Here is a 25246-nt window from a genome sequence, read left to right on the forward strand (position 1 = left end):
AATCTCCATAAGAATAGAGGTCTTTCTACTTTCATTAAAAATGGGGCAGTCTGCACATTTAATAAATGATTTAGAAATAGAACAACATTTCAAAATTAGAGCAAAGTCACAAACGTTATTATGCTAGAAGGTGAAACTTCAGAAGCAGGACTGTTTTTCCAGCCCATCATGCATGAGAGAAACAGGGAGCTTGAGGGACAGATGTGTTATTACACTGCATTTGCATCAACACCTTTTGTACTAAGCGAGGAGGATGTGCTAGGATACTAAGCAATGGGGCATGTGCACAAGAGGAAACATTTACAGACTGTGCGAACTCACTTTGAACATTCTGAGAAAATGCTTTGACCCAGGCATACATTTTAATGAACTTAATATAATTAAGAACTTCATTCATCTTCTGCACACGTTCATCTGTTGTTGATACACATTTTCTTCTGAAATAAGCCGTGAGGCGTGATACAAACATCTGAAACAAGATGCATCACCACACAATATTAGCAGCAACTCCAAAACGGCAAGTACATTCAAGTCCTCCTAACTACCAGAGGAAGCAAATTCTGAATCTGAAATGGGATTTCAATGACGGGGCAAGACGACGATCATTTTGACATAAACAGCAGGCTAAAAAGGCTACTCATATCCTCCCACCCCATCTGCACTGAACACTAAACTCATGCTAGGAAGTCTAAATAAAAATAAAATTGGTGAAAACAAAGTGATGGGCTTTCACCAGTTTTGAATAGTACCAGAGTTCTTTAAAGTTTCTGCAGTACAAAGACTACAAACACATTAACCTCAAGACAAACTAAACTACAAACACTAGAACTGTTTTCAGCCAACCATTTAACCTGGTCCTATAAGGCGTAAGAAAGAGCTGGACTTTACACCGCCAGATCAAGTTTTACAACATGCCAGTGCTAGGAAGGTGCTAAAACAATATCAACATCTTTACTAAACCAAACTATAAAGCAATAGCTCTTCATGTTTTCCTAAGTATCTTTTATTCTTACTTTCATGCCATTCCTCTCCCGAAATCCAAAACACACACTTCATTAGTAAGTTTTCCACACTTTGCCCTCCCTCCTCTTGCCATCTCTTTCCAAGTCCCCTTCAGCCTAAAAAGATTGCTAGTGAAGATGACCAAACTCCACCCCTTCTTATTCCCTTTTTTTAGAATGTAATTCCCATTATTTTAATCCTTACTGTTCTGCAGATGAATTAGACCAAAGCGGACCTCACAGTATTCTGCCTCCCTGCTTTTTAAAATGGAGATTCTGAAAACAGTGACAAATCTTCAGCAGCCGCACAGCACATTTCAGAGGTGAGAAGATTTTTGGCTTAGACTAGCCTATTTCACAGCTCAGTAGAAGTAGAGGCAGCAGTATCTAACCAAGAACACTTCTTTCTCCGATGGGTGCTCTTCAACACCTTTTGTGGAATTCAGGAGTGGTGCACTCCTGCACGTGCACCACTTGAACTGACTGAAACGTGTAAACACGGAGCCTCTGCCCCTTGTACACAACCTGGAGGCCTTCCGTCTTTCCAGATTCAGTCGCAAATACTTGAGCTTTGCTCATTTCATAGTGTAACTTAGCTATACATATTTATCTCAAAGTCAAATCTATTCACTTCCCTATTTCCATTTTCTAATTCTCTTTACCACTTTTGAGTCTCGTGTTTCCAAATTTCTGCTTTTTATACCATCTTTGGGAACAACTTCAGTATCGTGTAGCACCACAAACGGGCTTAACCTTGCACTTCTCAACACCTGTTCAGAACTACACATGCTTGAACTAAGAAAAATGAAGCATTTGAAGGATTATCAAAGACTCTTCAACTCACCATTGCTGGGTAGAAAAGGATGAAGACAGCAGAGCCCAAGAAGCCTGTTGGACCCAGAACGATCACGTTATAAACCATTCCTAAGATGGCCACAATAGGGCCCCCAGCCAACAAACTGCCAACTGCTGCAGCTTCAAACATCCTTTGACCGTCATTGGAACATACGTTTATGAGCTGAAAAATACACATAACATAGATTATTTAAGTTTAGGACACAGCTCATCCTCAAAGGAATGTATTGCTTATCCCTTTTCACTCTGCAGTTTCCAAGAGGATACTGTGGCTTACCTCTCCCAGAGACTTCTCCTTGATATTCTTCAGTTTGAGAATTTTCTTAAATGCCATTGTCAAGATAGCTCCACGCAGTCTAACCCCCGTGCGGTAATTTAAAGCCCAGGTTAGTGCAAGGGACCAGGATCGCACTATTTCCGTCATAAAGATGCCAAAAACTAAAAACAAGCTGTACTGCAGGTTGGACTCACTCTGCTGCGTATATTCCAAGAGATGTTTCACAACGAACGCCTACAGGAAGAAATGCAAGCTTGCATGAACACCCATCATCCCAGAGGACCATGCAACAACTTTATGTTAAGTTAGAAATAAGTAGGCTACTTTGCTTTTAAGAGAGCCATTTGAAATACAAAGCATCTTCTTTCTAGAAGTAAAAGGTGTCAATAAAAGGAGTACTGTAACAAAGCCCTGCTGAGAGCCAAGCACTGAGTCAAATTTAGTAAGTAGAGAGAGTTTAATTTGGAACCACATTCCTCGCAGCACGCTTCTAATCCTCCGTGTCTTCTAACTTAACATAAATCTGTCAGTTAGCTGAAAGCAATGCATTATCATACAGAAGAGTTTTAAAATATAGTGGCTACTTATACATCTGAGAACATTAAGAGACATTCCTTTATGTGATATTAAGACCTTTTTTATTTTATCTTTGGTTTGCTTCAAACGTGCTTATTTGATAAAAAGGAACAATGTACCTACAGTTGTAGTGGGGAAGAGTGAGAACGACATTTGCAAAACATTCCTGGAAATAAACATCAGCAGTTTAATAGTAAAGAAAAAAACAAGCAGAAAACACAAGGCATGTAATACCATAAGTCATTGGGGGCAGGGGAAAAGAAAAAGGAAAAAAAAAAAAATTAACCATTCACTCCCTCCCCATCCCCTCTCCCTCCAAAACCATAAACACTTTACCTCAGGAATCACATTTCAAACATCACCTGCAGAAAGAGGGTAGCCCCCAAACCACCAGTTCCCACTTCCAGCTCTTTGTGGTCCAACGGCACAACGTAACATCATATAACTCAAAATCACCAGCAACATTAATTACTACTGACTGAGAAACAACAGGCTTTTATTTGAAACAAAGTGCCATCTTAAAACGGTAACATCTCACAAACACCGTACAACAGGTAGAGCATTGCATAAGCGTACAATCTGTATATACAAGATAATTATAAAGGGCTAGTATCTAACAGTCAGTCTTCGCCTCAAAAACAAACTAGATTTGAAACTACACACAGAAAATTAAAGATACAAAACGAGAACCAATATTTGTTCATGCAGTCCAAAAAGAAGTCAAACTTGCAGATGCCAGTGGGGGAGGCTTCCAAGGCTGCACAGATTCTGAAATCTGGTTTAAAAAGTATACTACAATAAGGCTTCACAGATAACAAAAGGAGATTTCCTAGAGAGCTTTTTTTTTGTTGTTGTTCAAAAACAAAAAAAATCTGAGATCAAGGAAAAAACTTGAGAAGCCTTTCACAGTTCATTGAAGTCCTCTTGGCTAAACCAGGTTTTGCAAATAAGAGTTCTCTACAGTGTGAAGAGAGAGGAAAAAAACCAAAACCCCACTATTTCAGCAAAGGCATCAACAGCTATAGCCCAGCACCAAACAATAGAAAAAAACGGAGATAAAATTCATCTGTTCTGAGGAAAGCAAGTCTGCATGTCAGAACCAAGGAAACATGCTGTAAATAATTTTGGTCTTTTCATTTTCCCAGGTGTGAATTAAAGCCAGAAGTCCATCAGGTTCTAGAATGGCCACTGAGAAAATTTACACACCGATTCCTGAACAAATGTGAGGAGCTCACACTCACAGATCTAATGCATTCCAACTTTATCCTTACTTGGATTTAGTTTTACATCCACTGTTTGGACCACAACTGCATACAGTTGGTTTGCAGTTACTAAGAAGATTACTGACTTCTTTTTCCAGTATTCAATCCAACATATGCAACTGAGTCACTGAGCAGTGGGGTGAAAATCCCCCTTTTTCCTCATGAGCTGTAACTCAGCATGGTCGCAGACTGCAAGCATTTTCTCGCACACCACAGCATTGCTGAAAGTCTCCAAGAGAGGATGTATAAAGATAGCAGATGTTTCCTGGGGTCTCATTCCTTTCAAAACTTTAGTGCAATTTTTCAGCACTATTTTAGAGAATCAGCATCTCCCATGATGAAATAGAGACCAGCTTACATTATGCCCCCTTTTTTTTTTCTCCAGAAGAAAGAAGAGAGGAAACAGCAAATTATAGAATTTTGAAAAGGGAGGGGGGGAAAAAAGTCACACAGAGTTAACATTTACATCTGAGAATATACTGTTTGAATTCAAGCTAATTTAATGAAAAAAATCCAGTAGAAAGTTCTTTACAAAATAAGCAAGTTACAGTACAGAAAAACTCAAACTAAAGCAGTAAAGGAATTCCTGTGACTATTACCATAGTAGTTGGTACTAGCTGCTCGGCTGTCTTAAGCATTCTCATTGAATAAACATTACCTTACCTTTGCTCTTGGCGTTGGCTCTGCCCCGCAGGACTGCCTCATTCTGACGCAGAAAACAGCCATCCTGAAAATTCTAAAGAACAGCTTCTGTCACTGGTCCCACTGCAGCGCGGGCGTCCCCACCACAGCCAGTGTGCGACAGCACAGGGCAGGCTGCAACTGGAGCCAACTGGGAAAGCGGGAAACTTACCTCCAGCAGCTTACCACGCCCCCCTCCAATAACTGACCAAACTGTCAAGCTGTACTCCACTGAGATAGCAAGTTTCCCCATCTCCCAAACTGGAAGAATAGCTCTGAACAGTTGCAAACAGGTCCCTTGTTCAGACCTGGAGTTAAACTGATCATGTTTAGTGAATCAAAACTTTTTTGCTCCTCAACTCAAACATGAAAGTTTTGGTAGCTGGTTAAACGGCAGCACACATTCACTGGAGATAAATAATATCTCATTGATACTAGCACATTCTGATGGTTATATTACAAGGCAGCCTGACATATGCCGCTGTCTTTCACCAGGCCTGGGGTTTAGACACTGTGCCAGATACAGAATTTATGAAAACTAAAGGGAGAAGACCCTTGAAGGATCTGTCTGACATCAAAAAACCCAGACAGGAAGTCTGTAACAACTCCCTTCCAGCTATAACCATCACAATGCTCATTAGCAAAGCCACGACTGTTGGCTGGCATTTCGAGGTCATAAAATATTTAGTTCAAAATTGTGAAGTTTAATATAGTGCTTAACTCAGTTTGGTTAATTTTTGTCAATACACAAGGTCAAATCAAGTGCTTTTCCTGATCTCCCTTTTCACCTTCAGGTAACTGAAAGGGTGTAACAATACAGAAAAGCACTAATACTTCAGAGGAGACAGCATAGGCATATCCATAAGGCATGCCATTTTAGAAAGCAAGGAGGAGGGGTGGTAAAGACTCAGTTTTCATGCCAAATGATGGAACCAAAAGGGCATGGTTCCTTATTCAGAGAGGAGTATAAATTTGCCTGTAAATAGACAAATGTCTATAGATAATTTAAAATTATCCAAATCAAGCATCCAAAGCAAACTTTGCCCCCAGTCTAGTCAGGTTCGTCTGTTTTTCTCCTCCCTCTTCCCCCACCACTCAGTAGTTTGGCTGTGACAGATTGAGGGAAGTACTCTAAAGAAATTAGGGGCAACCCTGCTGCAAGTTCTCTGCTAAAGATAAAAGCAGCTACTAAAGCCCTGTAGTGAAACAATGACAGAAGCTCTTCTTGGGGAAAGCTAGTACTGTTAAAACCTTAATCATGATTTATTGTTAATTACCAAAGTATGTTCAAATGTTTTATAAATAACACAAGCTACCATAAATTATTACTGTGAAAACAGTACCACAAAAACATTTATTGTTATTCATATTACATGAAACAAAGCAAACTTTAAAAAGGTTTAAAAAGCAGAGCATTTTTATAAGACACTTAAAAGCAGGAAAACATTTTTTAAAAAGACATTTCACCTAACAGTGCACCCAAATGTACTTACCCAAGAAATGAACCTTCAGCTTACCAGCACACTGAAACGTGTACTACAAGCAGTAATATTGCTCCTACTCCTCAAGGGAAATGTGTAGAGAATAAATTTAGTCAAAAATTCAACTGTAAATCTGCACAGCATGTGCAACAAACAGGTGACAAAAATGGCGTGAATGTCAAGTCCCATATGTTGTATCTTCATTACGACCCATAGCAACAAACAGCAGCAGTTCCTAGAGGCAATGCCGTACTCTAACGCTTATACTTGAAACCTGTCTGGCCATTCTCAGTAGGCTCAGTAAAGACTATACCTATAGATTTCTCTTGAGACCTGCTTATATTAGTTTTAATTAGTGCGCTAATAAAATTGTTTGGTTCCACCTCTTGAAGACTGTGCTACTAATGCCAATAATCTAAGGTTAGTGTTTTGCCATACTGAATTTTATTACAAAGTAAACTTACAAAATCAAAAAGAAAACACAATCAAAAGATCTCCTCATAAGAATTTTATGCAAAGAGACCACAAACCAGTTAAGGAAGAACTTCAAACTAAACTCAAAACCAAAGACAAAAAACAAGTGTGCATTTCCTCCAAGATATCTAAACTCCCCCTCCCTTCTCCAAAAACTCAGCCTCAGTATTCGGCAACTGATCCACCGGCTGTAGGAAACCTATCTTGGATTATCATAACACTCTGGAATTTTGCCCCACCAGAATTTCTAACTAGTCAAAACAATTAAGTGACTCTGGATGAAACCTTAATATTATACAGCTCGGCATGAAATGGAGCCCTCTGGGGTTGTTTAAAAAAAGGATGGATATTACTTACTGGTCCACTAAAACCTGCGAGCTGCGTGATCATCAGACACACTATGGAAATGATGAGTCTGGTGCGGCAGAATATCCACACGACCCTCCGTAGGGAAGCATCATCAGGCCCAGTTTCTTTCAGTTCTTCCTGCCACAACCTCTCCAGCCTAATAAAAAACACAAGCCCTGTTGTTATAAATCTCTCACCAGGATAAGAGGTACAAACTCACAGGCACTTGCTCTGTGAAATTTCCAAGTACTTCCTAGCTAAGAGCAACAAAAATCACTACATCTCAAAAGAAATAAATACTTGGTTCACTCAGTGAGGTAAAGAGAAGTATTTCCATCTTGAAATCGCTACGTTGTGTTACTTCTTCCTAAAAGAGGGATGAAAAATAGAATACCTTTTGCTTTGCCTGGAGTCTCTTTGGCCATCTTGATTGATTGACCTATTGTCACTTTTCCTTTCCGATCTGGCAGAAGAGTTGAGAATTTTTCTCAGATTTTGACTCCACATTAGCCACAACAGGTTAACCTGATTGCAAGATGTGACCCATATACAAATCACCTTGCTACTTTCAATGTTTTTAACTATTTCAGTTCAAGATTTTTTGCACTCTAACTGCTGAGAGACAGTTTTGTTTAAAAAAGAAATAGTTTAAAACAGGTAAGACCAGAAAAGCAATTGCAAAACACTCCTAGAGACAAAATCCTCTACTAAATTCAGTGAAATCAGCGAGATTACAGAAGTAGTGTAGCAGGAACAAGTGGTCTATGAAGGGTAAAAAACTAAATTCCATTCTTCTGATGGAGAAAGGCAAAACAAGAATATCAGTGCCACTTTTCTACGGCAATATCATGGCACTGCCTATGAACTAACTTATAAAAAAGGAAATAAGAGAATAATATGGACCAAGATGTCTCTACCTTCTACAGTTGACATCTGAAGACTCATGCCTTGACAAAGACCATACATCATCCATAAACAATTCCCCTTTTTTGTATGCTTTGTGGGCCAAAGGAGTGAGCCAGGAGAAGGTCATACAGGAGAAAAGCCCAGCATTATCAACAGGGTGCTGGTGTCTAAAAGAAAAATAAAAACAAAACCACAGAAAAACACAGACAAATGAAAAAGGAGACAGTATTGTAACCCCCAAGAAAATCAAAGCCTCCTCGCATTAAAAGTACTCAAAGTTCCACCCGACCTATGCAAGTTGTACTTGCTAAACAAATTCTAATGTTTTCAGTATCAGTCAGCTACCGCTACAATCCTGTTTTGTGACTGGGTTGAAAAGTAGACATTATATCAGCTCTTCTTTAGCCTCAAGACTTACTTGGAAGTAGTCCGTATGGGTTTCAGCGCATTCAGGCCATGGTGGTATTTGCCCTTGTGATGCTCTTCATCCAGTATTCTCAGCTGGGAGTGTATGGAGGTGTCCAGCGGAAGGCCCTCTGCGCGAGCCGCTGCTTCTAAGGCATCCTGGCATTCTATCTGCTTTTACAAGAAAGACAGCAGAGTCAGAGATCAAAGCTATGCTTAAAGTCCACAACTCCTGACTGTAGCAACTTCAATTCTCCTACTGCTGTAAATCATTGCAACAACATCAGTCATCGTTCTTTAAACATCTTAGAGGACAGGCAAAGACTTGGAAGGCACGCATTCTAGACCTGCTTTAGATTGCTGTGCTTGTGTAACACAAATTACTGCCAGCCAGCATTGTGCCTGTGCATTCAAAGGGTAAGTGGATAGACCAGCCTAGTCTTGTCTGTCAAGTATTGTATCTTGTCTCAGGACAAAACGTTTCAGGGAAAGGAAATACAATGGAGGAAAATTCTAAAACTAAGCCTCTTATGGCAACAATTCTTCATAAGTTCAGGAAATCAGTTAGTGGCTTATGTACTAAAGTCAAAGCATACATTCTTGATAAACTTATACCCTCTTAGCATAATTCAGATATTTGCATCCACAGAAAGGTCAAATCATTTTCAGAATCCTACATAACCCTCTGCCTCAAAAATGTCTTGGATTAGATCAAAAAGATAAATATGTATTATGTAGAATAGTATTTTTGAATTACACTTATTGCTTTTTCCCTTTTCCCTAAACTAAAGGCAATAAAGACAAGAATTCTTTCTGCTCCCAGCTATACTTCTCAATGGCTCAGCAGCTTTATTAAGAATTGTTTAAAAGGCAAACCACATCTCAGGAGAGTTTTTCCGCAGGCCTAATAAAAGGCAGACTTTAAATTCTAATAGGATAAAAGAAACAGCAACGATAGGGAGAAGCCGAAATATTGGAGAGTTCAAATAAACCTTCTGATCAAAGGTTAGATGTGGCAAAAGTATCTGAGGACACGAGCTTGCTATTTACACTCACAGAGGGCTCAGTACTGCTTGTGATAACTTAATGGACCGCTTACTGCAATGTCATATTATCTGTTTGTATTCTAGTTCTTTGAAATTGAGCTACTTTGTGCAAAAGTCCAGTTCTGACTTAAAAATCTTCCTGGCTGTCTCACAGAAATAGATACTGTATTTACCCTTGTTAGTTGCCTTACTAGAACAAGGTTATTTTATTTCTCTGAAAACAGTAACTGTAACCACTTCATACCTTCCTTTAAAACAATACCCACAAAGCACAAATCGCTATCAACAAGCATTTGATTCCTAACCTCTCATTACATATTTTTTTTCAGAAATGCCACCATGTATCTGACACACAGTCCATACTATGTTAAGATCTAAGCATACAGCACGTTACGCCACCTATTAGCTTCCACTCATGTGAGGAACAAGAACAGGAAACAGCCTAAGTCTGTCCTTTATTTACTTAAGCAAAGTGCTGAAATACTGCCTAAGCTTGTCATAAACAATCCATGGTCCTTGTCTCAAAAAATTATTATTTATATTTAAAGCTAGGATTACAAAACATGACAGCAGGGTAATGAGAAAACAAAAGAACATAACCACAATATGATACATGAAGTGAGCAAGAAATGCACAATATCTGAAGGCTGAATTTAAAGATTTCTCATTTAATTTATATTAAATCACTGACTCACTGAGGGCAATACCTCTCCTTACTAAATCTACCCTAAGCAGCATAAATATGGGACCATCCAAAGATGTCTCAAAGGACTCGGCGGGGGGGGGCGGAGTTTTACACTTCTGCTTTCATGGGTCCAACAGTGGAATTCATAGCTATTTGCTATGCTATTTATCTGCATGATACCCAGACAGATCTGCTCAAACACCCTATTGCTGATAACATGCTCTGCCACAGGCTACTCCCAGAATCACCGTTTTTCAGACTAGAGCTACCTGCTGTCACTACAGGGGCCTATGCTTTAAAAGAAAGAAAGTCACCCAAAAAGCATAAGGTTTTCCATCACTAACAAACAAGAGGAGCTTTTTTAATAAGAAAGCCCAATTGCAAGATATTGCATTTTCAGACAGTTCAAAGATAGCATTCTTAAACACCCACCTTGAAAATAATTACACTCTGCAGAAACTGCCTTTGAAAAGCATTTATACTTCCCTGTATGTCAAGAGATTATAAGTGCAAACCTTTGGGCAGGGAGATTCTGAATCACAGAATGGCTGAGGTTGGAAAGGACCTCCGGAGATCATCTAGTCCAACCCCCTTGCTCAAGCAGGGTCCTCTAGAGCATATTTCCCAGGATCGCGTCCAGGTGGGTTTTGAATATCTCCAGGGAAGGAGACTCCACTACCTCTCTGGGCAATCTGTCCCAGTGCTCTGTCACCCTCACAGGAAAGAGGCTTTACCTCATGTTCAGATGGCACGTGCGTTTGTGCCCGCTGCCTCTTGTCCTGTCGCTGGGCACCCCTGAAAAGAGTTTGGCCCCATCCTCTTCACATCGTCCCTTCAGATACTTAAACACATTGATAACATTCCCCCCGCAGTTTTCTCCTCTCCAGGCTGAACAGGCCCAGCTCTCTCAGCCTTTCCTCATAGGAAAGGTGCTCCAGTCCCTTCATCATCTTTGTAGCCCTCCACTGGAGCTCGCTCCAGGAGCTCCATGTCTTTCTTGTATGGGGGAGCCCAGACCTGGACACAGTACTCCAGGTGGGGCCTCACCAAGGCTGAGTAGAGGGGGAGGATCACCTCCCTCGACCTGCTGGCAACACTCTTCCCAATGCAGCCCAGGATACCATAGCCTTCTTGGCCACAAGGGCACATTGCTGACTCATGGTTAACTTGTCCACCAGGACGCCCAGCTCTGCAGAGCTGCTTTCCAGCAGGTCATAATACTGGCAAAGCTAACAAAATCCCATTCACGTGACTGTGAAGAAACAAACGCACCACACCACTGTACAACAAGACTCTAAGAAATACCTTACAATTCTCTATCTTGTATTAGAAAAATCTTAAAAGCATACAGTTTAGCAGCGAGAAATGGGGTTTCCAACCAGTTCCACAATGTATTTTCTCGAATAAAACATTAATGCAAGAAAAATAGGAACAACCTCCAGCACTGTTAATCTTATGTTTCTGAACCTCTATCATGTTTTCAAATGTTCATCAACTGGCAACATCCTGACTGTCTGCATATTTGGTTTTCTTGGCAACTAAAACCTTGAAGAAGTCATCAGCAATGCAACATAACAGGCTCCAGCACTGTTACTGGAATGTATGTCTAATTAATCATAGATATGCTATTAAATAAAGATCAGATAGCGCTTTTTCTAGTTCACCAGCTTATTGACACCCACAGAAATAATAAAACCGGTGATAAAACTCCCTGTGTCGATAAATGCAAAGAAATATTCACAAAAACAAAATAAGCCTAAGTCAAATATCACTAACCAGGAGAAAAAACACAGTTATGCAGGCATTTCTCAAAAAACAGCAGTTCACTGCTCAGCATCATCAAAAAGGCAAAAAGATGAGGATAAATCGTTAGAAAAGACACACAGAACAAAGCAGAAGACATTACCACAGCAGTTAAAAATTACCCAGGATTTAGACTAACACAGTCCGTCCCCAGATGCTTCAGCTCAAAAAGGATATTATACTTAAAATGACTATCAGCAAGGAGAACAGTTGGGGTTAGCATAGCTTCCGTACATAGATAAATTTAAAGTACTGCAACTCTTCAGCTGAGCGGGGGCAGTAGAGAAGAAGATACAGTAGAGGTACTTGAAAGGTCTATAAAGTCATGAATGGCATGAAGGGAACTAGGGAATGATCACCAACTATTTTTGCAACAAAAGAACGGGGGCATTCAGTGAAATTATATTTAAATTCAGCATTCTCTGCCACAGGACGTTGTAAAGATCAAATCCGTAAATGGACCACAAACGGGGAAATTACAAATTCACGCGGGATAAGTATAACATGGTTTATTAAACACAGGATAAGTATAACATGGCTTATTAAACACACCTCAAAGAGCAACTAGGGACCATTTGCTCAGTGTCTCTTATTAAGAGACAACGGACTCCAAATGAAGTTTTCAAACCTGTGGGCAGATCTAACAGGGGAGATGGTGCTACACTCCAAGTTTGGTGAAGCTATGGCATATCTGGGTGCAGATTAATATGATTCAACAGATAACTGGGAACATTAACTGAAGGAGCAATACAGTCTAAGTTTTAAACCCTAGCTGTAACCTATTGAGAACATTCTGAGTAGTTATCACCATGTACCTGTGATCTTGTCTCTTTCTTATACCTCAACAGTTAGCAAACAAATGGGTGGGAAAAGAAAAGCATGGCTTGTGTTGCTACCATAGAGGAGATCTGTCCCTCTCTGTCCTTCTGCAAACTGGAAGGATAACAAAACCCTTCCAACACCTTTTATCGTGATTTCCTTGCCTAAGGTCAACAAATTGATCATACTGATGGTAGCTATATAAGGCAACGTGAGGAAGAGCCAGAATGGAGCCATGGTTAGCTCAAGACATGCCATAATAAAAAGACTGAGCAAGGGGAAGCAAAGCAGTTCAAGGGCAAGGAGAAAGAATTGCCCATACAAGCAGACAGAAGTACCAGTTGTACAATCCACATGCCAAGGTCACAGTAGAGGGCCAAGAAAATACATAACATTCAGTAACAGAGCTACAAAGTTGTCAAATTTACAAGACATCCAAGGGTGGCAAGACAAACTCTGTTGACTAGGAAGCAAGAGAGGCACCAGGAAAATTAGGCAGGAAGGCAAACAAGCTTCACAGAAAGAAGAATACAGGGAAATATTTAAATACCCACCACTAAGCAAGAAATAGAGGTCTTTATCCGCATGAGGACAGGGAGAAGGGAAAAGAAGGGAGGCAGTCGTAGACGTGGAGAAAACAGTGAGGTGTCAGTCCTGCGCACAAGCACTCGTCTTCTATTTGAGAAGATAGCAATTTATCAGTTTGGCAACCATAGCCTAGGATGACTATAATAAAAGTCTGGAGGCCAAGCACAACAGGCTTTCCACTCCCCACTCTTCTTGAGAAGCAAAGGTAGGATTTGTATGCACTCAAAGAGGCAAATCTCACCAGCCAACTATGGCCTTTTCCATAAGGCAGAACATCTTCCAGGGCTCAAGTAATAGCATTAAAATAAGATTTAGCTTCTTCCCTGTAACACACAGGAAATTAGAGCAGACACAAGAAGTCTTCCTTCACTAACCCTCTAGTATAGAGCAGAAAAGCTGCTACAATTGATTTAATATTATGGGAAGTTACAATTGCTTCATTTAGGCAGTAAAATTAAGAAAGCTGATGTTGACAATGCTGCAGAATAGAAACTCCTGCCTCTTGCACTTACAAGGCAGGGCTCACCCAGGCCCTCCTCACTGCTAATTCAAGCTCCCAGCAAAAAAGAGGCAAAGGGGGAACTAGCAGATCAGCACAGAGCTCAAGAAGAGGTGGGCATATGAGGACATACGGAGATAGATCTCTAGTCCTGCTTATCAGTGCTTACGATGTTAGGCTGAACAGTGATTCAAGTATTTAACAGACTTCATGTCTTTATTATAGGAGTGAGGTTTCAAAACAAGACTGGTATTAGCTTTCACGAGCTGGGCAAGAATAGGATCAACTGTTCCATTTAGCCTCAGGATAATAAAAACAGCACAAGAGTCCAAGAACAGATACTCTGAAGCTTTAATCACGTCCTTCTTCACAGAAATTCTTCTGGCTCTCTTCCTGCCTATAACCACTTTCAAGAGGTTACAGGTTTTAGGTACTGTTCTTGCAGGTAGCACATATGATCCTTAATGAATGGCTATCCATATTTCCACAAGTCACTGGATGCAGGAGCATCTAAAGGCGGCATTTAGGCCTGCAGTTCCCAACATTATCATATATGCACCTGTCTGCTGAGCAGCAAGTGCTCTGTCTCCACTGTATTCCACTGAGAAGGCAGTCTCTCTACCTGCTCCGGATTTGATGCAGTGTACTTTAATCTATAAAAGTAGTAATAAGGAGATTTGCAGCATTAGACTGTCTACTTTGTAACTAGAATGCTTTGTAATACCCTGATTTGAGCATGACCCTATTTAGGAATAGTTATTATCCATCCATATGAACTGCCCCACTCAAGCGGAGGCAGCAAGCAGTAGGCTAAGTCACTGACAGCAGGTGCACAGAGGGAGTCCTTCAGCCTTTAGACACCTGCATGCATTGATCACAAATTACAGGCAGCTTAGTTGAGTTCACAGTACCAAGTGGAGGGAACTACCAGACAGCTTTAGGTATCTAGAAATTCTGGTTACAGCTTCCAGAACTGCTGCAACAAACCAAATCAAGAAATTAGGGCCTCCATTTTCTTCTGCCTTCTGAAAAGTGGGGTATAAATGAAAGCTCATGTCTCTGCTGCCTTCCTAGCTTCTACTAGAGAGGGGGAAAAACAGCTCTTCACCAACCACTCACCCAAACCTAGAAACAAGTGCAGCTGTGCTATATTTCTCTTAAGTGAAAAGCTCATCAGTTCTTCAGCTGTGCACTCTGACTTCACACAAGAGTTCCAAGATTCAACTTAGTCATTCACTCTAACAGTTTAGATGTAACCTCATTACACAAGACCTCTGCAGTTACTCATTTCTGAGCTGGAATTAGCAGAAGTTCAGGTTGGCATTGGAGTCAGTTTTAAAGCTAACTTGGGCTTATACGTCCTCAGGTTAGAGGTCCCCCAGTAACACTTGGCACTGCTATCAGGGCTCTGTAGCCAAACAAGCTCAGCATAGGTATGTTTGTGACAGACCCAAATGTTCTAGTCAGGATAGCTGTAGACTGAGCATTTCTATACAGTGCACAGAGTCCTTGCAGAGGACAGGTATAATATCAGTTTCTTCCAGGAACACTGCTTATTCAAGCTTGCCCTTAAGTTCTAGCAGGAGTAGCTCACCTCAATGCCAATTCTAAACTCTTCCCTGACAAATCCACTTACCCACAGAATCCAAGAGATACAGGGTTTGGCACACCACATTTGTTACAGGATTTTGTAGCAGTAGCTGCTGTGGATGCATTTGATCAGCAGCTACAATGGCACCTGATGTACATAAATCCGTGTCCTCTGTTTTGCATTAAACCTAATATTTGTGATCAAGTGACTAAAGGATATGGCATTCACTCAGAGCTGAGATTATACACTGATCATCCAGGACTTGAGCTACAATTCATGTACACTAACAGTGCAGTAGCAGCAGATCCCCATGAAACGAGAAGTAAGTCAGCCTTAACTAGAAGTTGCCCTTTACAAGTAGCTTCCTAGATGGGCTCTGACCATAAAGCTGGAAAACTGAACTCCTCACTAAGCAGATCATAAACGGGCAGACCACAGGCTGAGGATCTGGCTCCTCAGTTGCTCAGGTATTATCCTGGGCTATATGCTGACAGCTGCAGAAGGGTGGAGGCATTCTTCACTCAGGCCATATCTGAGCCAGGTCACAGCAGAAGGTATACAAGTTAATTGAGTGCATTAGGAACATCTTAAGATTCTTTAAACTCTTTAAACTTGTGGAATGAAACCATCAGTGAATGACAGCACAAGCCTTGAAGTCATAGCATTTACCCAGCCTGATGCAATACACAACTCTATCCCCTTTCCTGTACCAACACAGGCTTCCAGATGCAAGGGGCAACCCAACCCAAGTGAAGAATGAACAATTAATAAGCTCAAAGTAAACACCCTGGGGCTCCAAACATAGGGCAACTTTGATGCAGCTCTTTCAGCTCAGAAGCTTAGTCCTCAAATAGGACTAACAAAATTCATTTGTGGAACAGTTTGCAGCATACAGTCTAGGACTTGAGCTGACTACTCCTTAGTACTAGAATACAGATGTTCAAAAATTAATAACCAAAGTATCAAGGTACACAGGGAGGACAATAAGTGATTTTTGTCTCATTTCAAGTTAAATGAAGTTTTCCAGTAGCTTGCATAGTTCTGTTAGCCCCTTATGGCAGTTCTTAGAAACTCAGCGTACAATTAAGACCATAGGGCCAAATACTATGATGGAAAAAGATACTGCAAGCTTTCCTTCAGTGACACTTAATCAGCTACTTGCCTACCTTTGGTCATGAGCAGGCTGGTTTACAAGTCTGCTCCGGATAGAGGAACAGCAGCAGACAGTCAAAGACAATACTGGCAAGCAGCCAGATTTGAGGTTTTATCACATTGCTAAAACTCCAAAGGATGGCAAGTGCACTAATGAAAACAGTTGACTTAAAATAGAAACCATGAATAAGTCAGGATCCTGGTGTACCAAAGAGTGCTTTGACAGGGAGGGATCTTGCCTTTTGGTCCCTCTTCCTACTATGTCCAAGATCTTTCAGACAGTTAGTTACTCCTGAGTTTGAGGGGGGCTTTGAAACCTGACTGGCTAATGGATATGCTGTTCTCAGCTGCTAGTAAGTAGAGATAAATGGAATCAACATGAGATAACATCACTGCTTCAAAGTCATTGGAGAGGCATGAAACATTCAACAACCAAGTCAAAGCTCTTCAGTGTCAGGTTAGTGTGTACTTCAGTAGTGGCAGAAGTTTAACTAGAAAGAGTAAGACACCTTAATTAGAAACATTCCATCAAGTTAACAGGCTTAGTTCCTTGGGCATATCACAGCATTAATCTGTAGCAAGTGGCATGCATCCCTGCTTTTGTATGCAACAGTCTGATTTGTGATTAAGTCTCCAAAGAGAATGGAACTATTGACAACATGATTTTAAAATTTAGCATCCATTTGACACTAAATTAACATTTTAGAGAAAAATACATCTTCAGTATGCAGGCACTTCACTTATCTAGTATTTACCTGGAGTTCATTACGCTATTTTATCTCACTGAAAATTCTCAATGAGATCAATAGAGGCTGAAATTTAGAGGTAAGCTTCTGAAAGAAGCACTGAAATAATAGTTCAAGATTGAACTTGAGAGCATTTTACAAGCTCCTGGTACAGCTGCACTGTGTACTCACCTCAAACACTTGGAGATGGTGCAACTGTAAACCAAAGCAAAAGTGCCAAGAAAGGCAAAAGTCCCTACACACTAGTCAAATGTTGAGCACCATCCAAATTTATAAAGGGAAAATTCCATATGGCTTTAGCAAAGGTACAAATACCAGATATAATTTCTATAAGTACTACCAGGGCAGTTCGGTCACTTAAACTGTCTGAAGGATGCTGCCCTTCAGATTGTTTTATCCATTCACCCTTGTCTCCTTCAGCATGGGGAAGGAAACACTCCTTAATTCTAACCTTCCTTCACCTCTAGACCCTAGCTCCATTTACCCTTCTTCCTTTATTCTTTCCTGCCATATCTCTCCTCTCAGTGTGATACATTCTGGCTGTTCCTTCCCCAAAGTCTCCTACAGTTGCCTGCACCAGCAGTGATTTCTGTTTGCCTAAGGGCTCCAGCCTACTGGCATTTGATTGTGCAGCTGCTCACCCATTAGAAATGACCTGAAGTAGTGAACCCTAGAGGAAAGCCATTCTTCTGAAGGAAGTTAAACTGCTAGGAAACGGGGGGCTGGCCAGGCTGATTGGCACAATAGGCTTGCTATCTACTATACTGCATGTCAGACACCACAGAATAATCAGTAGGACTCCAGAGTAGATAAAGGAACTGTATACTCTGCATCATGCTTGTTCTTATGACTATATACCATATACTTACTGTTCAGTTAAAACTTTATCCATGAAGGGAACAAGGACATGCAGCCCCTCTCACAGGCACTGTCCACAGAACTCATCTAGCCACTGGGTCACCCAAATTCCCTACTGCAGCTGCTCTGCTACAGCATTAGACTTTTAGCCTACAGGTAATAGATTTGATGCACTTCCTCTGTGTATACATGGCCTGTTATTAACAGAAAAAGACACCGTCAAGCTGCTCAGTATAGCCATAGACATGCAAATAGGATGGCAGCTGTTACAAGTCTCAGAAATACACATAAATACAGCCATGTTTGCTCTGCTCTTGTACCTCACTTCCAGCACAGCCAAACACCAATGATATGCCACAACTCTGTGTGGCAGTTACACTGAATCTGGCATTCCACCAGTCATCCTGGCCAAGTACTCAGCTGCACTTTTAACCCTCTAATACAGTGAGGGTTGGCATCAACTCGAACTACTGCAGCTTCTAGGTATAACCTATAAGCCAGCAATGTAGCAGTATCTTTCTGTGCAGGTCATTTCAGGATACCTACAGCCTGTGAGAGCCTACTTGGCTGGTGATTTTTGAAGTACCTAACATTCACACTAGGTTATGAAAGCATGAATCTTCTGGAAGAAGAGACATATCCAACCACTCTGGCTACAATTAGAAACTTATAGATAAAAGCTGTTGAGTAGGCCTGCCCTGAGCATAGAGTGCCAAGCCACTAGTAGCCAGGGTATCTCGACACTCCTGTTGCTCAACAACTCTATAGCAGTTGCTCAGACACTTCAGAAGCTCCACAGCTTAGACAGGTTGATCTGACTATCTGATAGAAAGACAAAGCTATCAGTGCTTAAAGGATTTACATCAACGCCAGCAACTTCTGACCACATTCTCTGCAGTCCTTGGCAAAAGCCTCGAGACAAACCTGAAAAAGAAGATTGAAATGAAGACAGGAAAATTAATAGGGTTTCATGTAGCTAACATCAGCAATACATTTTTCCCTGCATGTTTTCAGTGACCTTTATGGTCAACATCACCCAATGTCTTCAAATACAGCAATTGGTATCTGCAGTAAACCTGAAGTGTGTTCCAGCAACAAAAACCCAATGCTGAACACTACACTCTAGCTAGAGCTTACAACTGCTTGGAGCACATTATTTGTGAATTTGTACCCTAGCACTGTTAATTCAGAATCTAGCAGTGAAGAGTGAAGTTCAAAAGCACTGCATAACATGAAGATAGGCTTCCTCTGCATCTTCAGTTGCTCTTAGTTTAATGAGGAGCACCACACTCATTTATCTGTGTTGCAGCAAATGAACGTTTACAGAGGTCTATATTTGAAGAGAGCCTATCCCAAAACCACTTTCAGAACAAATTATTTCCAGTCTTAATCCATCCTTTTATAGCAGATTTCATGGACACAATGAGGTCTGCTCTGTTCCTCAGGGCACACCACTTCCACTAGAGGAAGTTATATCTGAAATAATTGCATTTAAGAGCATCCTAGTATTCTGAGAACAAGGAATCCTAAAGGCACAAGTAGATACCAGTATTTCAAAATATCCCTTAGGTTTTCTTCACCAGTAACGTAACAGCTACTCTCACCTGAAGGCTTCTGTGTATAGTGCTAAGCAGCAAGTACACCTATAAGTTATCTTCATTTGGAACATTAGTGCCTCTACAGACAATAAGCCCAATTAGTATGGTATTATGCATTGGGCATGTATGTAGTTAATACTAAGGTAGCTTACAAAACAGTGCATCTCAAAGATCAGAAATAATTTTTAAGAGCACACTACAGATATTCATGAGGTAAATGCATTCATTCACAAGGTGAGTAAAACTGTTCCATGAATTTCAGTCCCAAAGTGCCTAACTATTTCAGAGATTCAAATTTCTATAGCAACATTCTCATTAAGCACCAGGAAATATTGGATCAGACCTACTTCTATTGCACCATGATTTGAATTGTAATTTTAAGAACCCTGTTTGAAAGTCTGTTTTTCAAAGCAGCATTCTTTCAGGCCATGACTGAACAGCATTTGAGCTCCTAAGGAAAAAATAACAAGTTCCTTCTTCCATTATGATCATGAATAACCAATTTCAGCCACCTTTGGAAAGGAACCCTGGACAACAGTATGGAGGTTTCAGCAGAGAGTTGGGGTAAGCATAACCTTTATGCAAGATAAAGCAATGAGTAGAAATAGCTCTGGAATCTTTGCATGAGTACAATAGGTCTTTCATCTGTAAAGATCCAGCTTAGGCCATCAGCTAGTCTCCTCCACCTCAGTTGGAGAAGCATGTATAAAAATGCAGTAATACCCACAGTTCCCCTGTGTTATTATTGCCTGCAAGTCATGTTATTGATTGGTCAGAGGCACCTGGAGCCCTGCTAGAAATGGCCACCCACGCTGGACATTAACCAGTGTTCCTTGATTAACAGGGGCAGCACGCTCCTTTATCTTCTTCACTGGGAACTCTGTAGGTCTACCTCCTTCTGTAGGAGATGGAAGGAACATATTGGCAAGAAGTCTGCCACATGTGGTATATTTTTACTGCAAAACAGTCCCAAACTCTCATGCAACCAAAATCTGAAATCAGTGGTGAGATTGCAGCTTTACCTTCCTACACGCCTTACAGAATGTGCTTACAAGTGTCACTTCCTTGTCAAGCGAGTTCAAATCTTAAGCTATGTTTTAGTCCCAAAAGCTCTTTTGGTGGCACCGTGGACTCAGTGCCAGGATCGAGTACTACCATAATTTGACCTCTCAGCATCTGAGCTGCTGTGGTCCTATCTTCCCCATCAGCCCTCCATTGTGTGCTGTCACCAGCTTATATCAGAAACAGGTGCCCAACAAACCAGCTCAGGAATCTGCCCAGTCCCAGGTTTAATAGAAGTTCAAATACAAAGGATATAGCCACTTCCTCCTCTGAAAGGTTGGTTTCTCTTAACAGCCAAGCTAAAGCTCCCACTCTTTTGTTACAGGCAAAAAGGCCGACCCAACGGGCAAAGGTCAGCCTTACGGAAAAATGAAGTTTTTAAACTTACCTTTGTTACCAGAAGAATAAAGCATACTAAGTGATAAGGCCAAGAACGCTATTGCAACTAGAGTTTATTTCAACTAGAAAGGAAGATGTTTGGTATACAAAACAAGTGTGAACATGTAATTTATGTAAGGTGTTATAAAGACAGCTCCTTTTATTTAACCTCAGTATTCCACAAGTCAGAAAGATTTAAATGTCAGCAAGATTAAATCTTGCTGACATACAGCAAATTCAGTACTGTTCTTGCGTTATAGATTGTATGCTTCCAAGCTATAAAGCTAGTGAGAAAGAGGGTACAAGACTTTTAGACCCAAAAAGTTAACTCAAACTTAGCATATTGAGCTAGATTGCCAGCAAGTAAAATGCCACAGTACTCAATCAGAACCAGCCAATTCCCTTAATCAATCAAGATACATTCCTCCTTCTAATCAAAGTAATCAAGGCAGTTAAAGTTCTAGGTAAGGGTGGGGAAAACCATATTCTTGCACCAGTAATTACAACTCCTACAGAGCCCCTATTTCTCAGGAAGCTCAGTTACCTGGACCTACTACCAAGCAATCACAGGCATCAAATCTATTAACAAATGTGGACAGGAAAGTAGGACCAAAGGAATTCACAGTAAGCTGACTTGAAGCTGCCTCCAAATTTGAGATTTTTATGCCACGCTAGAGATATGCGGGGCTCAGCTTAATTCCAGCCTTCAGAAAAAAATGTTGGTTTAACTTCATTCACTTAAAAGACTGAGGTAAAAAGGTGCTACGAGGACCTTAGCCAAGTTTCATGATTTTGTCCTCAGAAATTACATCAGGAATCAACACGATCAGAGGATGCAGACCAGTAATAAGAGACCTCATGCTATGATTACCATGCAACTCCACTCCCACTGCTTGAAAAAAAACAAAGCAACCCACCAATGGCATCACTGTTGTCACCAGCAATTTGACAGTGCCATTTTTCCACTGGATGATGCACACTGCACAGTAAGCCAATTATATTAACATAATAAGCACTGTAAAGAAGCTGCACCGTGACTCCAGAGGGCTCCCAGTTCAGCACCAGCACTTGCTTTAACGCAGTCAGATGCTCTGCCTTCCCCTGAGCACCATCAGCAATAGTCTGCTGAGTCATAGAGCCCTGTAGGGACACTGTACTTGCAGGCCTTGCAACTCCTAAACTGCATTCAGCCTGCGGCAGAGCAGACCACTTCAACAGTCTCCAGAGAGCAATGCAGCATTGTCAGCCCACATTAAAACCACCTGGCAAACACCAGCTTCCTTTAGGTTTATCTTGTTTCCCTGGGGCTTTAATTTGAAGTATATAATATCTCAGTGGGCAGTATAAGGTAGCAAAACTCAAGCTGTAAAAAAAATATTCACAATTCCTCTGTGCAAATAAGGAGAGTTTCCCCACTGCCAACACTCATGCCATAAAACCATCACAGGTAATCCGTACAGAATACTTAGCACATTTGCTAGCACCTTGTCATACCACAGAAATTCAGACATAGGCAGCATTGGCTTTATTAGTTTGGCTTCAAGGTGTTCAACTTTGACTTCTCAAAAAAGAATAGTTATCTTAAAAGCAGGACAGGTAAGAAAATATTTCAGTGTAAATGGTCACAACAGCTACTCCTCTTAAACATTTTGAACTGGCATAGGTTAAAGGTTACTAGTTCCAGATCACACTTTTCACCAGTGTGGTGTCTCCACTTACTTATCTGAGCATCTGTTTGCCTTATAACACTTAAGTTCTAGTACATGCACTCTTTTCAGAGAAAAAAGCTTTAAAAGTTACAAGCTCAGAGCAATGCCATACCAGCTCTCAGAGAGTGCTTATTTCAAGACTCAGCTCTCAAGTTTAAACTGCAAGTGATCATGAGTGCACCACACCATACTAAGCATACAGATGCGCAAGTATTCAAATTACTTTCTTCCAAGACTGGTAAATCAGAACCTTGCTACCAGAGCAAGCTAGACTTCTAATTCAGAAATATAACCCTGTAGAAAAACAAAGCATGACTAAGAACCTTTTTAATCATGCACAAATCAGTGTTGGCAGCTGAGAGTTGAGCTCTTCACTGGTTTTACTTGGTTGTGATCATTTGAGTATAAAGCTTACATTTTTCTTGGATTTTCATCAAGATTCAAACATTAGAAAAAGCCTGTTCTGTTTTTACTAAAAACCCCTTGCATCTAGAAGTGAAAAATGCTTAGTAAGTACCCAGTCTTGTTACTAAGATAACTACAGTACCCATTGGGGGGACCACTTAAGCACAAGAGAAAATACTTGTCATTGACCTTCAAGGTAACAAATCTTTATTGAGCTGGCACAGCAAGAAGGCAGCTGCTGCATGTAATTTAATAAGCAGAGACAGTGAAAAAACAAAAAAAGTAAGCTAACCTTATGTTTAGCATGCTGAAATTTTGACCCTTCCTGTTCTTCATGCTGCACCGAGTTAGCTCTCTCCCTCACACTTCTATACCCAGGACTGGGTATAATGTACTCTTTTCCTATGTCGATGTCTTTCATCTTCTGCAAACGCCAGGGTTTACATGTGTATTTTCACTTTGAAGATCTGAAAAAAAACATCATTTCATTATATGTGGGTCCAACACCAGTTACTTTAGTCAACTATTTTAAAAGTTTATTTTTAAATTAAAATAAGAAAGTAGTCATACAGTACTGTTGTACTAACTTCTTCACCAGCACCACTCTGGGATCCCACCAAAGACTTCAGCTTCTCCTAAACTAGTTTAGGCATACCCTGAGGTAACAAGTGAGTACCATGATCTTCAAAGCATCAGAAAATACTGTCTTACTCCCCCTCTTAGAACTCTAAGATATGATTATGCAACATGATAGATAGAACTAATAACTAAACTTAGTTAAAACTTGGAGAAATTTCTGACTTGGAAAAATCAAATCCCTGAAAATCTTCCATTAATATCCAAAATTGTACATATGTAACAACATTCTAGTTGAAAGATTTGCAGAATATAGCTCTCTGCAAATACCACAACATGATGAAATGAGCCATTCTACATATGCTCTGGAGAGGAAAAAAGTCCTCCTCTATAAGCTTACTCGTTTACTCCACAGGCTTGAACTAGCCTCAAGTATGTACATGCACAGGAGGGAGCCACATCTTCAGTACTGCAGCTTCTCCTCAACTATCAAATCCCCCTGTAAGGTCAGAGGGAGAATCAAAGTCCCCCCCAAAAAAGTTCCCTCACCCTGCGATACTATGCTTTATAGCTCTGCTTCATTGCGTTCTACCACTCGCCTTAAACTAACACCATGGAAGAAGTCCGATTCCTATTAGTCAGAATCGGCATCCGCAGGTTGGGATTGGTGCATCGAGCTGCCACCTTTCCACCGCCTGCAGAAACAGCCACCTTCCCCCATCTTCTCACACGAGCCTCCTCCAACGCAGCCATCCAGCCGCTCTCTAGCGGGCAGCGGCAGCTCGCCGGCCGCCCCCACGGGAACGGGCCCAGCACAAGCCCCCGCACGGCTCGGCGCCTGCTCCCCCACCCCCATGGCCGCGGGGGTCAGCGCCGGGCGAGGATGCTGCAGAGCAGCGGCTTCCGGGGCTGCTGCACCCTGCTGGCTCCCCATCCCTCCTGCAACAACAGGGAGGCGAGCCAGCCTCCCTCGGCCTGCCGCCCCCCCCGCCTCTCCCCTACACGGTCCCCGCCGCACCGACATAAACAAGGGAAGAGCTCCCCCCACTTCACCCGGGCTGGGACGGGCAGCGAGGGCCACCGGCCCGGCGGCGGGAGGGGGCACAGCTCAGCCGGGCTCACGGCGGCGGCAGGGGGGCGCCGCTCAACCGCCCTCCGCACAGGAGCGGGGGGAGGAGGCGGCGGCGGCTCCTCACAGGAACCCCCCCCGGGGGGGGAGGGGCGCTAAAGCCGCCTCCTCAGCCGCGCCATCGCCCCCTCACCCACACAAAGGGTCTCCGCCCGGCCACCCCCCCCCCCCGCCCGGCAACGGGCTTGGCGGCCCCGCTCACCTCCGCCCGGCGACGGCCCCCGCTGCGGCTTTTCCACTCAGCGGCCGCGAAGCCAAACAACATCCCTTATAGCGGTTCCGGCGTCTCCACAGCGCCTGCGCGCAGTGGAGGGCGGGTGGGTAGGGCGGGGGGCT

The 25246-nt window shown here is 41.7% G+C and overlaps 1 protein-coding gene across 1 annotated transcript in view; it reads right to left on the minus strand.

Moving 5' to 3' along the window:
• The window catches only part of ABCC5 (ATP binding cassette subfamily C member 5), a 78578-nt gene extending 53332 nt beyond the window's left edge, over positions 1–25246 (minus strand). Inside the window, exons 1-8 of the mRNA XM_068954091.1 lie at positions 25113–25246; positions 23498–23672; positions 8280–8440; positions 7873–8028; positions 6965–7112; positions 2134–2367; positions 1846–2019; positions 322–469 (exon numbers count right to left, since the gene is read on the minus strand). Coding sequence (XP_068810192.1) covers positions 322–469; positions 1846–2019; positions 2134–2367; positions 6965–7112; positions 7873–8028; positions 8280–8440; positions 23498–23626 — 1150 coding nt within the window. The 5' untranslated portion in view covers positions 23627–23672; positions 25113–25246. The remainder of the gene's footprint in view (positions 1–321; positions 470–1845; positions 2020–2133; positions 2368–6964; positions 7113–7872; positions 8029–8279; positions 8441–23497; positions 23673–25112) is intronic.

This window comes from Struthio camelus, chromosome 9 (assembly GCF_040807025.1).
Source record: "Struthio camelus isolate bStrCam1 chromosome 9, bStrCam1.hap1, whole genome shotgun sequence".
NCBI lineage: Eukaryota > Metazoa > Chordata > Aves > Struthioniformes > Struthionidae > Struthio > Struthio camelus.